Source organism: Equus quagga, chromosome 22, assembly GCF_021613505.1.
Source record: "Equus quagga isolate Etosha38 chromosome 22, UCLA_HA_Equagga_1.0, whole genome shotgun sequence".
NCBI lineage: Eukaryota > Metazoa > Chordata > Mammalia > Perissodactyla > Equidae > Equus > Equus quagga.
Window position 1 is genome coordinate 35,417,550 of NC_060288.1, and position 15,806 is coordinate 35,433,355.

Here is a 15,806-nt window from a genome sequence, read left to right on the forward strand (position 1 = left end):
TGCAGGGCATCTACATTGCTTCCAGTTTTGACTATTATGAATAAAGCTGCTCTGGTCATTTGTATACATAATTTAGTGTGAACATGAGTTGTCATTTCTCTTGGACAGATCCCCAGGAGGGTGATCACTGGGTTGTATGTTAGTTACATGTTTAATTTTGCAAGAAACTGCTGAACTGTTTTCCAGAGTGGCTGTTATTTCACATTCCCACCAGCAGGGCATAAGCCATCCAGTTTCTCACATCTTCATCAGCATTTGGTGTTGTCACTTTTGTTTTTCCTGCCCTAATAGGTTTGTAGTGATATATGTTTGTGGTTTTAATTTGCCTTTTCCTGATGGCTAATGATGTAAACATCTTTTTATGTGCTTGTTTGCCATCTGTACATCCTCTTTGGTAAAATGTCCATATGTGTTTTTCCCATTTTCTGATTGGATTGTTTGGAATTTTTTACCATTAACTTTTGAGAGTTCCCTGTATATTCTAGATAATAGTCCTTTGTAGTATATGTGGTTTGCGAATATCTTTTCTTACTTGTCTCTTTACCCTCTTCGAGTCTTCACAGAGCAAAAGTTTTTACTTTAGATGAGATCCAATTTATGAACTTTTCTTTCATAACTTGTGCTTTTGGTGTCCAGTCTAAGGAGTCTGTCATTTTTAGCTATTTAATATTTTTACCTATTCTAGGGCCTGTGCCAGTCCATATAAATTTTAGAATAATCTTGTATATATGTATAAAGACCTTTCTGGGATTGTGATAAGAATTGAATTAAACCTGTTGAACAATTGGGAGAGAATTGATATGTTTACTATGTTGAGGCTTCCAATTCATAAACAAGATATGTCCTGTCATTTATCAAATGCTTTTGCTGTGTCAGCTAATGTGAGTATATAATTTTCCTTTTTTAGCTTGTTCATATGGTAAATTACATGACTGACTTCTGACTGTTGAACCCGCTTTGCATGACTGGAATAAATTCTACTTTGTGGGGGAGAATAATTCTTGTTATACATTATTGGATTCAGTTGTCTAGTATTTTGTTGAAGATGTGTGTGTCTAAGTTCATGAGAGAGATTGGTCTATAGTTTCCTTCCTTCCTTCCTTCATTTCTTTCCTTCCTTCCTCCCTCCCTTCCTTCCTTCTTTGACTTTCTCTGGTTTTAGTATCAGATTAATAAACTTCTCATTAAATGAATTAGGAAATATCCCTTCCTCTATTATTTTCTGGAAGAGTTTATGAAAACTTGGTGTCAATTATTCTGTAAAAGATTGGTAGAATTCTCCGGTGAAACCATTTGGGTCTGCAGATTGATTTGAAGAGAGCTTTTTAATTCCAGCATCCATTTCTATGATGATATAGGGCTATTTGGATTGTCCGTTTCATCTTGGTTGAGTTCTGGTAGTTTTGCAGTTTTTGAGGAATTAGTCCATTTTAGATAACTTGTCAAATTTATGAGTCTAAATTGTTAGTAATATTTCCTTATCATCCTTTTAATGACTGGTGAGTCTGTAATAATACTCACTATTTTATTCCTGATATTGGTAATTTGTGTCTTCTTTGTTTCTTTCTCTCTCTCTCTCACTCCTCTCCTAGTTGTCTTAGAAATGTATCAGTTATGTTGATTTTTATAAGAAATTGGTTTTGTTTCATTTTTTTCCCATTTTTTCTCTCTTTGCGATTTCATTGATTTTTGATCTTTATCACACTTTGGGTTTATTTTGCTTTACTTTTTATAGTTTCTAGATGTAAGAACTTAGCTAATTATTTCACACCTTTCCTCCTATCTAATGCAGTCATGTAGTGTAATAAATGTTCCTCTTGGCACTCTTTTAGCTGCATCTCATGTGTTTTTTATATATTTTGTTCTCATTTTCATTCAGTTCTATGTAATTTTGCTTCAGTGAGACTTCCTTTTTGGATCATAGATTATTTAACTATGTGTTGTTTAATTTCCATGTGTTTAGAAATTTTCCTGTTGCCTTTTTGTTAATAATTTCTAGTTTGATTCCGCTATGGTGAAAGACTGCATTCAGTATTATTTAAATTCCTTTAATGTGCTGAGGTCTATTTTCTGGCCCAGAATATGGTCTCCCTTGGTGAATATTCCATAGAAGCGTATAAAACCCGTGTGTTCTGCTGCTGTTAGGGGGTGTGTTATGTATCTGTCACTTAGGTCCTGTTGGTTGATTGTGTTATTCAGATCTTCTATAACCTTGCTGATTTTCTGTCCAATTGCTATAAATGGGCTGTTTGAATTCCTCAGCTGTACTGGTGAATTTGTGTGTTTCTTCTTTCAGCTTTGTTTTTGCTTCGTGTATTTTAAAGTTCTGATGTTTGGAGTATGCATATTCAGGATTTATATGTCTTCTTGGTGGATCCTTTTATGATTATATAATGTCTTTAGTAATTGTTTTTTGTCTTTGTCTTTAGTAATTATTTTTTGCTCTTAGGTCTACTTTATTCAATATTAATATGGCCACTTCGGCCTTTTTGTGGCCACTCCTGCTTTTGCAATCAATATTTTCATGGTGTATTTTGTTCATCCTTCTACTTGCAAACTTAGCTATGTCGTTGAGTTTGAAGTGGTTTCATGTAACAGCATGTATTTGGGTCATGATCTTATCCACTCTGCCTCTCTCTGTCTTTTGATGATTAGACCATTTAAGTTTAAGATTATTATCGATATGTTAATGTTTACATATGACATTTTATTCCTTGTTTTCTATTTGTTTCCTCTGGTTCTGGGTTCTCTGTTTCCTTTTTTCTTTCCTTCCTATGGGTTAATTCAACTTTTCTTTTTTTTTTTAGGATTCCATCTTAATTTATTTATAGTGTCCTTAAATGTATCTCTTTGTATAGTTTTCAAAATGGTTGCACTGGGTATTACAATGTACATACGTGACTTATAACTATCTACGGATGTGTGAATTTCTTCTTGTTGCTATAGCAAATTATGATGAACTTGGTGGCTTAAACAACAGAAATTTATACTCTCATAGTTCTGGAGGCCACAAGTCCAAAATCAGCTTCACTTGGCCAAAATCAAGGTGCCAAGGAGCCACACTCCCTCCAGAGGCTCTGGGGTAGAATCTATTCCGAGATTCTTCCAGCTTTTGATGGCTGTGAGCATGTCTTGACTTGTGGCCCCATCACTTCAATCTCGACCTCCAAGTTCACACTGCTTTCTTCTCGTCTATCTCAAGACTCCCTCTGCTTCATGAGGACACTTGTGATTGCATTTAAAGCCCACCTAGGAAATCCAGTATAATCTCCCCACCTTTAGATGCTTAACTTGAGCACATTTGCAAAATCATTGCCATATAAAATAACATTCACAGGTTCCAGGGAAGAGGACGTGGACATCTGTGGGGCCATTGTTCACTGCTGTCAACATTTACCACTTCAAATGAACTGTGGAAACCTTGCTACAATTTAGGTCCCTTTAGCTTCCCAGCTTTTAAATATCATGATCTTAAGTATCAGAGGGTGTTACAATTTTTGTTTCGATCATTAAATATGATTTACAGAGCTCACTATGAAAGAATGATCTACTTTATACTCCCTTATGTTCTGCTCTGTTCTCTGCTCCTCCTTCCTTTCAATGCTCCAAGCTCGTCCTGTTAGCATTTCCTTTCTTTCTGAAGAACTTCCTTTAGCCAATCACTAAGGTTAGATCTACTATCAACGGGATCTTGGAGAATTTTTTTAAATTTTCCTTTTATTTCTGAAGAATACATTCTCTGGATATAGAATTTATGGTTGACCCTTCTTTTCTTTCAAAACATGAAGAATTTTGTGACACTTCCTTCTGGCCTCCAGTGGTCAGGAAATCCACTGACATGCAAATGGGTGTTTTCCTACAGGTAATGAGTCATTCCTTTCTGGCTGTTTTCAAGATATTGTTCTTTGTCTTTAGTTTTCAAAAGTTTAGTTGGATGTTTCTTGTCATAGATTTACTTGGGTTTATCCTGTCTGAGGTTTACGTCGTTTCTTGCAACTGTAGGTTTATGTGTTTCACAAAATTTGGGGAGTTTCAGCAAGTATTTCTTCAAATATCCTTTTAGTCTTTCTTTTCTCCTTCTGAGACTCTGATTATACAAAGGTTTGACCTTGTCTGTGTCCCCCAGATCCCTAGGCTTTGCTGACTTTTCTTTCAGTCTATATTCTCTCTTCTGTTCAGTGTAGGGGAATTCTGTTGATCTGTTCTCAAGTTCACTGATACCATCACACATCTCTACTATAAGCCCATTTAGGGATTTTTATTTTAATTTCTGTTGTATCTTTTAGTCCTGTAATTTCCGTCTGGTTCTTCCTTTATAACTTCTATTTCTTTGCTGAGATTTTTAAGTTTTTTCATCTATTTGTAGAGAATTTTTAAATGATTGTTGAAGCATTTACATGATGGCTGCTTTAGGATCCTTGTCAAGTAACTCTAGCACCTGATTCATTTCAGGTGTTGTTAGTTGATTGTCTTTTCTCATTCAAGTTGTGATTTTCTTGGCTTTTGGTAGGATGGTTGCTTACTGGCTATTTTGTCTACCATGTTAGGACACACTGGGGACTATATGAATCTCTTCTTTTAGCAAGCAGTCACCCTGCTTAGGCTTAGCATATAGGTCTTGGCCACCTTTTGTAGGGTGGGCTTCCAATGGCAGGTCAATTATCAGAGCCTTTAAGGTATTGTCTTGGTTGGCTTGGTTGATGTGGTGCCAGTGGAACTCGCACTTGTCCTTGCTGGTGCCAGATGTCTTTTAGAGGAGAGTGGAGTGTCAGCCTCTGATCTGTACAAAGGGTCTTCCTGGATTGGGTCACTGGTGTGGCTGGGTCTCTCCTGCAGATTCCTTCTGTCTGGATATCTTTCTGTTGCTCAGCCCCTTTTGTCCATCACCCTTTTTACCTAGTGGTGTGAGAGGGATACCAGTTGCATCCCAGAGAGGAATATGCTTACCTGGAGCATTCTGTTGGCTGGTCAGAGTGGGGAAATACTGGGTCTGGTCAGTCCTCTGTTTGTGGGAGCACACAAGACACCCTGCTCTGTGCTGTCCTCTGGTCCTGGGGTCCCAAACCAGCTTGCCTTCCTCTACTTCCTTCCAGAGTGTTCCTCTGTTTGTCTCTGGTGCCATTTCCAGGGTTCATATGGTTCATACCTGTGCTTAGTGGGAAGGAGAATAAAAAAAGAGAGTCTCCATGTCCGCACTGGTAGCCCATGTACTTTTAAATAGTCCGGGCTGTCCTCACCTGCAGAAACCTGTAAAATAACTTCACTTGGGGCCTTAGTAAACTTTTTTCTTTGACATGCAAGATCAAAGTTTGGATTAGGCATTCTGTCTACAGTTCTGCTTAGAAAGGCTTTATCATTCTGATGCTGTTTAGTGAATCTAAAGTGGAGGTTGCAGATGATTGCTATAACTCACTCATCACCTTCTATGCTGCCTAGCTGGAATGGATTACAGCAGAATGAGCAAAGTCTGCCACATTGGAATGAAATGTGTCCATGAGTCAATTTCAAGTAATTGCAACAGCTTCAGCATATGTATGGATTATCTCCAGGTTTAACATTATACATAATAATACGATAATTTATTCTATAAATCCACTGCCTTATTTCTCAGAGTCAGCTTGATTTATAAGTCCGAGTCTTGTTCCTCTCCTCCTGTCCTGGCAAATGCCATGTAAAAAGATGTGTTCTCTGTGCCTCCCATGCTTGAGGAGCCAGTTGAGTTCTGCATAGATTGAGAAACTTGCATGCCCATCAGAGCTGCCTTCTAGGCTAATTTGCCCTCAAGGCTTGGTCAGTCCTTTATTTGAAGATGTGTGAAACCAAAGATTCTAATTATGACCACAATTTAAATCCTTTCTGCCTTGGTTTGTTAGATGACTCAAGTTGACTTATGACTCTGGCTCTGCAGCTTCGTGTCTGCCAGCTTTCACCAAGGATTAGTATCAGGCATCTCCAAATCTTCCTAAAGGTATTTTATCCATCCCTGAGAGGAATTGTTGTGCCCAGGTGCCTGAACAGATTACTGGGTCTTAACTTCTCCTTATTAATCTCCAGCTCTCTCTGTATCAACCCAATTACAGAAAATGGTCAACTAAAACATTAATTTTAAAGAGCTCTTCATTTTCTACACTTCCTGCAGAACTTATGAAATTTACGGGCATTAAAGAACTGTAAAGACTTCAAACTAGGTCAGTTTTAGGCCAATTTTTAACTTAGCCGTAGCATTTACTTTTCAATTGCCCAATATACAACTGAAATGAGCATTTTAAAGGTTTAAACTTAATTTTAAGTGTAAATCAAAACATCATGTATTATAAAGTCAATTTTGGAGAAAAATGAGGCTATCTTAAAGAAAGCAGTTAAAATGTATGTGTTATGATGACTGTTAAAATATTTTATGAAAGGTAGCATCTGATTTATTTTTAAGTTACAAATTATTGAAAAAAATCCTTTTTCAAACAGATAAGTTGTTTCAAAGGATGACAGTAACATTTGCTTCTTTGTTTTAAATAAATCATTCATCAGTGCTAGGAAACTAAAATAGTTCTGGAGACATGAAAGAGGAACAAAAAGGAAAATATTTTCTTTAGTTTTAAATAATTCTAAAATAATTTTTAAAAATTAAAAGACAAAAACATTTTATTTTCAAGTATTTTTTAAAATATTAATTAAAAAATAATTGTAACAAGCCATCTTAAATCCTTTTCATAAATACAGCAGCCAAATAAGTATCAGGCATAAATTCTAAAACTAGAGTGACACAAATCATCCTAATTTGACTTTTGATTGAAGGAACTTTGTAGTGTAGCCATGCACCTGCTAATTTAATTTTATGTGAATCAGCAGACTAATATAAGACTGAATTAAAATGATGCTCACCGTAGAACTATAAGGAATTCAAATATTTTCATTCGAAGTTATTTCTAAAGTAGTTAACTTGGCAGTATAAGTGTCTTCAATGAGTGAGAGTTTTCTCTGTGATAGTTGTTTTTCACAACTTAAAATTAAATCAAATGTCTAGGAGGATGGTGACACTGAAATCAGGAGGCTGAGTTAGGAGGCTACCTTTGTGATGTTGATATGAAATGCTCAAATAGGAAAGTAGAGATGGAGAGAAGCAAATGGGGAAAGGAATGCTGAGGAAGTGTAGTTCGTGCGACCTGTTGATGAACGGATTGGTCAGGGGAGAGAAAGGCAAGAGAAGGAAGCCGCTCCTGCACTTTGCTTCTAGTGCTTGGGTGTTTGATGGTATCAGGAGGAATTTAGGAGATTCTGAGAGGCAGGAATTTCACATTTTGATTGCCTGAAATGTTTTTCCTCATATATTTAGAAATGAAGGTATTTGCTGAGAGCAAGAGAAATAAGGATTTGGAAGGAGCTTGAGAAAAATGGTGATGGTTTGGGACAATAGCTAGTGGAAGATAAAGGGAAAATATGCTGACTATGGCCCAGGAAAAAAGTGTGTTGTTGATTGGCTGGCTGGAATCTGGATACCAAGAATATATATCAGTATAAATCATCAAATTCTTCATCAACTTTCATTGTATATGTATAGGAAGATAGAGTAGATTGTTGGATTGATCTCAACTTGGGTTTTTGTCAGATAGGTGGGGCAGAAAGAAAGAAAGATTTTAAGAGAATTGGGAAGACTGATGAGACAGTATACCAAAGCATCAACCACGTTGTCCAGGATGTGTAAAATGTGATGAAAGCAGGAATAACAGTCCCCAGGAATTTGAAGAGTAGGTTTCACGTCGGTACAAGCATATGACAGTTAAAAGACAGGGAGATGTGGTCAGAGAGAAAGATTAGGAGCCTAAGAGTTTTATTATAAAGTGTAGCAAAGTGCAAGCTTTGACCAGCAATTTCAGTGTCTACAGTGGAATGGAGGGGAAGCTCATTGGGGTTAAAGGCGCAAGGAACCATAAATTGTTTCATAAGAATTATCCATGTGGACACTCAGACTACCCATGGAAAGAGCTGACAATAAACCGGTGGACTACATGAAGGGAGATGACAGGGATGAGAAGTGGAGTAGAGTTGACTGATGTCATGAATCTCAAAGTCAAAGGGGTTCAATAGTGAGTAGAGAATGGTGGTGTGAAATTTAGACCAAGAAGGATGCTGACTCCACCTCCAGGCAGTGTTGGTAAAAGCCGAGAAGGAGAAAAAAAGAGCATTCTCCTCCACTCCTCTGACATACGACTCAAAAGCCAATTTATATTAATGAGTAAGAAAAAATCAACTATTATGCATCCTTTCTTCCTTATGTCTATACAAACTTTATGATAAGATGATCCTTTTTCTTTCCTCTTTCTTTTCTTAACCAAAGCAGTGAATTTAACCTAAGCTACAATGAGTAGCTATTCACAATGGCTATGAATAAAACCAGTCTTCCCATCATATATTCACATAGTCTAGGGAATGTTATCCAAGAAGAGGAGAAGAAAGTCAAAGAAACTAAGCCAGATAGAAAATGAACCATTGCAATCCCCTCCCTACCCAAAATATCAGACCTAACTTCTCATTGAGAATAGTTGTGGAAGCTGAATACAATAGTGATTCAGCAGATCTTTCAAGGCATAGGCAAATAATATAAAGCAGCCAGGATTTTAGAAGACAGAAACCAAGGGAGATTGGATATGCATTAAGATAGATCTCATATTTCCCAAATCTTTTGTCCTTAGGAGCATTTGTTGAATCTCCCTTAAGGGCACCACTGCAAACAGAAATCTGTGGCTCAGAGAATGTGGTTTTGGGAGACACAGGATGTGGGAGCCCCTGAATTGGACATCAAAACAGTGAGGACTTGAGGGTCCAAGATGTCAAAGAAAAGGGCATTACAGGGATGTGACCCTGCATCTGATTGGCTTCAATCCTTGATGGAGTTGCCCAATCCTGACTTTTCTGGGATTGGAAGCAAAGAAATCAGGCAGAAATGTGCTGCTTATGGTCTAGAAAGCTAGCAGAGCTGTTGGAATTTTCACAGTGCTAGAGAGACCAAGATGGGTGTCCAGGGCTGTCTTTTCAAGGAGGAGAGCTCCTTACACATGTCATAACCTCTGGATTGTGGCATGAGAAGGAGTGAGCGCTGGGAAACCAACACGCCAGAAATGTAGCCATGAATCATCCAATGGCTGATTGGATCGTGGTGGTCACTGTCATTGCCAGACAAGAATTAAGTCCTCCCAGGAGGAAAATGGCAACAAATACAGAGCTTGTACGATGGTTTTTACACAGAAACTGGCATTCAATCAAAAATTACCTGAGCTGTCCAGAAACAGAACCCAATGACCCAAACCAAGAGGTAGACATAAAAAAGGAACAAGATATCCAGATAGTACAGTTATCACTCAGGGACTTTGATAATTAACTATGATGTATGTTTAAGAAAATAAATGTAATGATGAAGAATTTTACCAGGAAACTGTAATATATCACAAATGAGTCACATGGAAGTTTAAGAACTGAAAAATACAGTATCTGCCATAAAGAACTCAATGTATGTGGTTTGACCTGGAAGATAGTTTAGTAGAAAATATTTAAACTGAAGTAGAAAAAAAATGTATGTGCAGAAAATTTGTGTGTAATTGGATTTCCAGAAGAAAGCAATAGAGAAAATGGGACTTAACCAATATTTGAAGACATTATCACCAAGAATTTTGCAATACTGACAACAGACATCAAGATAGAGATTCAAGGAATTCTACAAGCCAGTCAGGATAATACATGGAAAACCTGAGGCTGACACATTCTGATAAATCTACTGAAAAGCGGGACAAAGAAAGATCTTAACAGCAGCATAAAAGAAGAAACATTTTCAAAAGAGCAAATGTAAGATTGATAGAAAGCTTCTCAATATAACAAAAGAAGTAGAAAGACAACAAAAGGACATCTTTGAAGTGTTGAGGAAAAGGAACAAGCTCTTAGACAGAAGAGATGGTTAAAAAATAATTGACTAATCAAGAAAGGAAAAAGAAGAAAAGAGGAACTTTAATTTACCATTAATATTCTAAATAAAAGGCAAAGCTCTCTGATTGGAAGTAGATATAAATTAATTAAAATTAGTGTAAAAATAATTGGTGATGCTTACAAGAGACATACATGAGATATACATCAGAGAGTAATTGGCAGCAAAAGGCTAGAAAAAGATGTTCCTTGTAAGAACTAACCACAGGAGGAACACGTGTTATGTGTGACTTTATAACCATAAGTCAAAGTAGACGTTAATGCTAGATCTTTATAATCTGTGCACTTTGGGGTACGTTACACTTTAATAATATGTGTGCATAGGGAAGAAAGAAAAATCTCTCTTCAAATCAAACAAGTAAATAAAACAACCAAACATAAATAAACAGTCTTTCCTACAAAGAAAAGTCTTTAAAAAGAAATACCTCTTAAGTGACTGCTTGTCACCCACTGAAATATTTTCTTCTTTTTTAATTTGTGTGTGACATGGCACAAGTTACTTCACTCGTAATGACTGTTGTCATCTTCCTTTGAAGAATCAGGTGTACTGTAAGCCTGAGGTGAGAATGTTGGGTTGATAGACAGATTATATGATTGATGGGGCAAATCATGTGTTCATATTCCCAAAACTACTTGGCTGAAAGCAAAGCTTCCTATTTGATTGCAGACATTTGTTTTGGTTGAATTGATTTTTTTTCCTCACACTTTTTCTATTTCAACGTGCTTTTCTGTCAGCATGTTGAGTTCAGTCAATGGATTTAGTGTTTCTTTTCACTGGCTGACAGCAGCTGCTATGTGACTGTTTTGTTAATACATAATGAATGCTGCATTGAAACTTCCACTCAGTGTGACCTGGACATTAATATGCAAAGGGAATGTTCAATAAATTTGCTGAATCTGTTTCAGCTATGCATGCTGTTCTTCTTGTGAATTTTCTCTTAATGTATGGTTACCTTTGGTTTCTGTCTCTCTCTCTCTCTCTCCATATATATGTAGATATATAGATATAGATATATGCTAAAACTTTATTTTTTAGAGCAGTTTTAGGTTCACAGCAAATGGAGAAGAAGGTACAGAGATTTCACAAACACCTGCTCCCCACACACATGCACAACCCCCAACATTATCAATGCTCCCCACCAGATGGTCCATTTGTTACAACGGACAAACCTACGTGGATACGTCATCATCATCCAGAGTCCACAGTTTTCATTAGGGTTCACTCTTGGTCTCATACATTCTATGGGTTTGGCCAAATGTATAATGACATGTATCGATCATTATAGTATCATGCAGAATATTTTCACTGCCCTAAAAATCCTCTGTGCTCTGCCTGTTCACCCCCCTAACCCACACAATCCCTAGCAAACACTGAACTTTTTACTATCTCCTTGGTTTTCCTTTTCCAGAATGTCATAGAGTTGGCATCACACAGTATGTAGGCTTTTCAGATTGGCTTCCTTCACTTAGTCATATGCATTTCAGTTTCCTCCATGTCTTTTCACGTCTTGATAGCTCATTTCTTTCTAGTGTTGAATAAACTTCCATCCTGTGATATATTTTTAGAAGACATTTTGTGGTAAAGGGTACATGATAGAGCCAGACTTGACAATCCAAGCATTTCGTGAAGGAGCCAGAATGTTCATCAGCTTTGAGATGCTTTCATGTTGATAATGTGGTGTTATATAACCGCACAGCAATAAGGTGTATCTCTCTATCACATAAGATGACCAACTGTTCCTGTTTTTCCAGACCTGGCCCAATTTTAGTGCTGAAAGTCCTGCACCCAGAGAAGCCCTTCTATTCCACACAAACGGGATGGTTGGTCATCCTCAGTCGATTTTTAAAATAAAAAATACATGTTTGAAGTTACAGAATAGAATAATTACTGAAAAACACCAGTGGTATCGAGGTTTAAATACAAATATAAATCTCAAGTAGCTATTGATTCTCTGAAGGAAAATCTTGCTATATATATATGTCTATGGCTTGTTTGCTTAAGGATCAAGACCCTCCATTTAAGGTAAAAGTAGAGATGTTTGATGTCTTCAATAGTGGATTTAACTTTTATCTTCTGTGCAGACTCACTGGATCCAGTGTTCCTGACCTTATTGTGAGTATGAGCAACCAGATGTGGCTGCATCTACAGTCTGACGACAGCATCGCCTCACCTGGATTTAAAGCTGTTTACCAAGGTATGGCTAGAACATACTTAGAAACATTTAAAACTAGCATTCCTACAGACAGCAAGGACCATTCTCTGTGTGTTAGCTATAAATAAAATCTGCAAGTCAGAACAATGTTTAAAAATAGGGACTAATTATTTGCATCCTCCTTAATTAAAGTCCTACTTACAGTTCTTTTTTGCAAAGGAAAGTTTTTAACTTTTTGAAAGCTTGGCTTGCCATGCTGTCTGCCATTATTGTGTCAACATAAAGAATGAGATTCTGTGTAAAATATAAGCTATGAAATGTGTGCGTCCGTGTGGATCTTGGCATTTTATCTCTTCCTGAGAGGGAGTCCTTATGCTTATAACTAAAGGAAACATTTTGAACAAAGGATCGATTTGAGTGGCATCAATTCAACCAGGCTTGTTATATACATCCTCATGTACAAATGTATAGGTTTTTTAAATGGAAGACAGGGAAATCTACACAAAGATGGAGGAAAATACTGCTAAGTACTACACAGGGAGAAAAACAACCTTGATGTGAGAGTTATGAGTTATAATCACTCTGGAGAAAGAGAATGCTCCTTCAGAGAGATTGGCTTCATCTCTGACTCGCTGAGCCATTATCTTGGCGAATGCTGGTCTGCTGTAGTGCGGCCAGCCACATGTTTTCGTGAACTGGGGCCTCAGGCTCAGTGTGGTGCATCTTTAAAAACAATCTCACTGTGTTATTTCGTCTGGGAGGATCTCATAGTAAACAGATATTTTAACTTCAGCATGTTGATTGGTAATTTTTTAAACTTTTTTAATTATGGAAAATTTCAAAATGTAGACAGAAGTAGAAAGAATAATATGATCAACCTGAGATGACCTGTGTTTGTAAACTTTTGCAAGCCATCCAAATATTTTGTTGTTGACTCAAATTTTGGCTTGAGTCATGGGCTACTGCTGCCTGATCCATATGCTCTTCTTTCTGTCAGCCTCAGCCCATCCTGCCTTCCCTCAAGAATTTTGCAACATCTTTTGGGAAATCAATGACATTTCCTTCTATTAGACACTCTCAGATAATTCCAGACTCCTACGCAAATCTTGTTCCGTGATTACCTCTTGAAAAATAGACTTTTCTCTTCCCATTCCCACCAAAATATAAAAAGGAAAAAGAACCCTTTCCCACTGCCACCCCCAAATCAACAAGCCGTCGTCCTCTTCTCATTTCGAGTCTTCAGAGGTTTAGTTCCCAGAAGCCCCGACCTGCACACTTCCGTTCCGCAATGAACAGGCAGCAGCCAGCTGGGCCTCACTTCCATCTCGCAGAGCACAACCTAATCCTGGCGTTGATCTCTCTTGGTTTCTAGAGGTGGCGAAGAACTGAGAGTGAAGTGAGGTAGAAGGGGGATCTTTAACTGGAACGTAAAGAATGAAATGATCTTCATAAAACCCCAACCTCAGGGCCCCTAGAGTGGCTGCAGGTTGGCGTATCTGTATAACAGGCAAAAAAAATGTCCACGCAAACACACACAAACCACTTTACTTTGGATACGTGCTTTGGTGTTCTCTATGTCAGTAATTAAATAGTTTTGATTTGAGAAATAAACATTAAAAAGGCTTGTGAGCGTGTTAACGTCTTCATTGGGGGTTATGCAAAAGTAACAACGTGATGGATGCTTGTAGTGTCAGTTCAGATCTTTCATACATTTGGCGAAGAGAAAGAAATTTTTCTCTTGTGCCCAAAGATTAAATATGGTTTCCAGATACAATAAAATGATCTTCCTAATATTAAAAATGTCTTGTAAATTATTATATAAAACTACTTACTTATAAAACTTTAAAATATATATTTAAGCTGTCATTTACATATACTGGCATACTTTTAATAAGCCTTAACTAATTTAAAGTCATTTTCAACAAGATTGAACAGAACCTTGTTATGGTCTTGGATTCAAGTTATAGTCGTAAGAAGTCTTTTCAGGACCAATCCTATCCTCCCTCACAAATGCCTCTGAACTGAGACTTACTTTTCAAAATAACTGAGAAATTACATTTTTAAACCCATTAAAGTATTTTTACTAACACAAAAAAGATCCATTATTGAAAAGAAACTGCTATTTCCAAACTATAATCTAGGAAAATATACAGTGGGAATTCAGAATAAAACATAAATGTATGTTCTGCATAACTAAGTTTTCAAAATTTTTGATCCTTTTCATAAGTAAAGTTTCCAAATTCTAAGGAACTAATAAATTGTGAAGTACTGTAATACAATAAAAATAGTGATTATTCTATTTGGATTTTTTTACTGTGGGGAAATTGTTAAAAGAAAGAAAGATGTGGGGCCAACCTGGTGGCATAGTGGTTAAGTTCATATGCTCTGCTTCGGTGGCCTGGGGTTCACAGGTTCAGACCCCAAGCGTGGACCTACACACTGTTTATCAAGGCACACGCTGTGGCAGGCATCCCACATAAAAAATGGAGGAAGATTGGTACAGATGCTAGCTCAGAGACAATCTTCCTCAGCCAAAAAAAAAAAAAGAAGAAGGAAGAAAGAAAGGTGGAATTAATTTGTAAGTTTTTGTCAGAGAATATTATGAAATTGACCCAGGCAAAAAAATTCCTGGGTATGCTTTCAAAGTCTAGCACACTCTTCCTGGTTAACTAATTCTTTAGTGGTCCCAGCCTCCCATTGTCCTTAGGCTGTTTTACAACTCTGAAAGTTGTAGAAAACTGATAGCCATGCAAATGTTCCTGACCACTGAGATGCAAATGAACTCTTTTTTTTTTTTAAGGATTTTTTTCTTTTAAGATTGGCACTTGAGCTAACATCTGTTGCCAATCTTCTTTTTCTTTTTTTTTTCCTCTTCTTCTCCCCAAAGCCCCCATTACACGGTTGTATATTCCAGTTGTAGGTTCAGCATGGCTTGGTGAGCAATGCTAGGTCTGCACCCAGGATCTGAACTGGCGAAACCCAGGGCTGCCAAAGTTGAGTGCACGAACTTAACCACTCAGCCATGGGACCAGCCCTGCAAGTGGATTTTGTGTGGAGGAGATGCAATTGATTATTGCCCCGTGGATGTTGACGAATTTTACGTCTACTAGCAAATTCATTTCAGTGTCGCTAACTGTCTATATGTGCATGTTCTTTGGATTCTCCTTTGAAAGAGTTTAAAATATCCTTCCTTAATTACTCAGTTCATTAAAATCTTTCACAGGACAGATACGTGCCTGTATAGGTGAAAATGAGAAATATTAATCTAGAGAGTCGGGATTTTATTTTCTTCAATTTACTTTGTCGTTTTGGATAAAGAGGCAGTATGCTCTTGTTTTCCAAGGGTGCAGAGTATTTGGGAGCTGAAAAAATGTTACAAGAAGTTATTGCATGTCAAGCCAACGAGGCAGATAATTAAAAACCATCCACCAAGTTCAAAACAACAAACATGGTGGGTGATGGTGTCATGAGTTCAAGAGTGAACACATCCTGGCATGGCTACGCTTACGTATTGTGAGTTGAAGTAGTCACAGTGTTAAAAAGTCCCGTGGTAAGGAGAAGGTCCAACCACAAATAGCCTTATCTATAAAGTGTGACAGATTCCTCCTTGCTAGAAACATGGAGTGGGGTGGAGCCTTAATGAATCTTCTTACTGAGAAATGCTACAAAAAAAAAATGATATTT

General features: G+C 37.3%; 1 protein-coding gene across 1 annotated transcript in view; it reads left to right on the forward strand.

The window, feature by feature from the left end:
* The window catches only part of CSMD1 (CUB and Sushi multiple domains 1), a 1,825,670-nt gene that overhangs the window by 1,373,039 nt on the left and 436,825 nt on the right, over nt 1-15,806 (forward strand). The window contains exon 13 of the mRNA XM_046648453.1: nt 12,052-12,164. Within this exon, the coding sequence (XP_046504409.1) occupies nt 12,052-12,164 (113 nt within the window). The remainder of the gene's footprint in view (nt 1-12,051; nt 12,165-15,806) is intronic.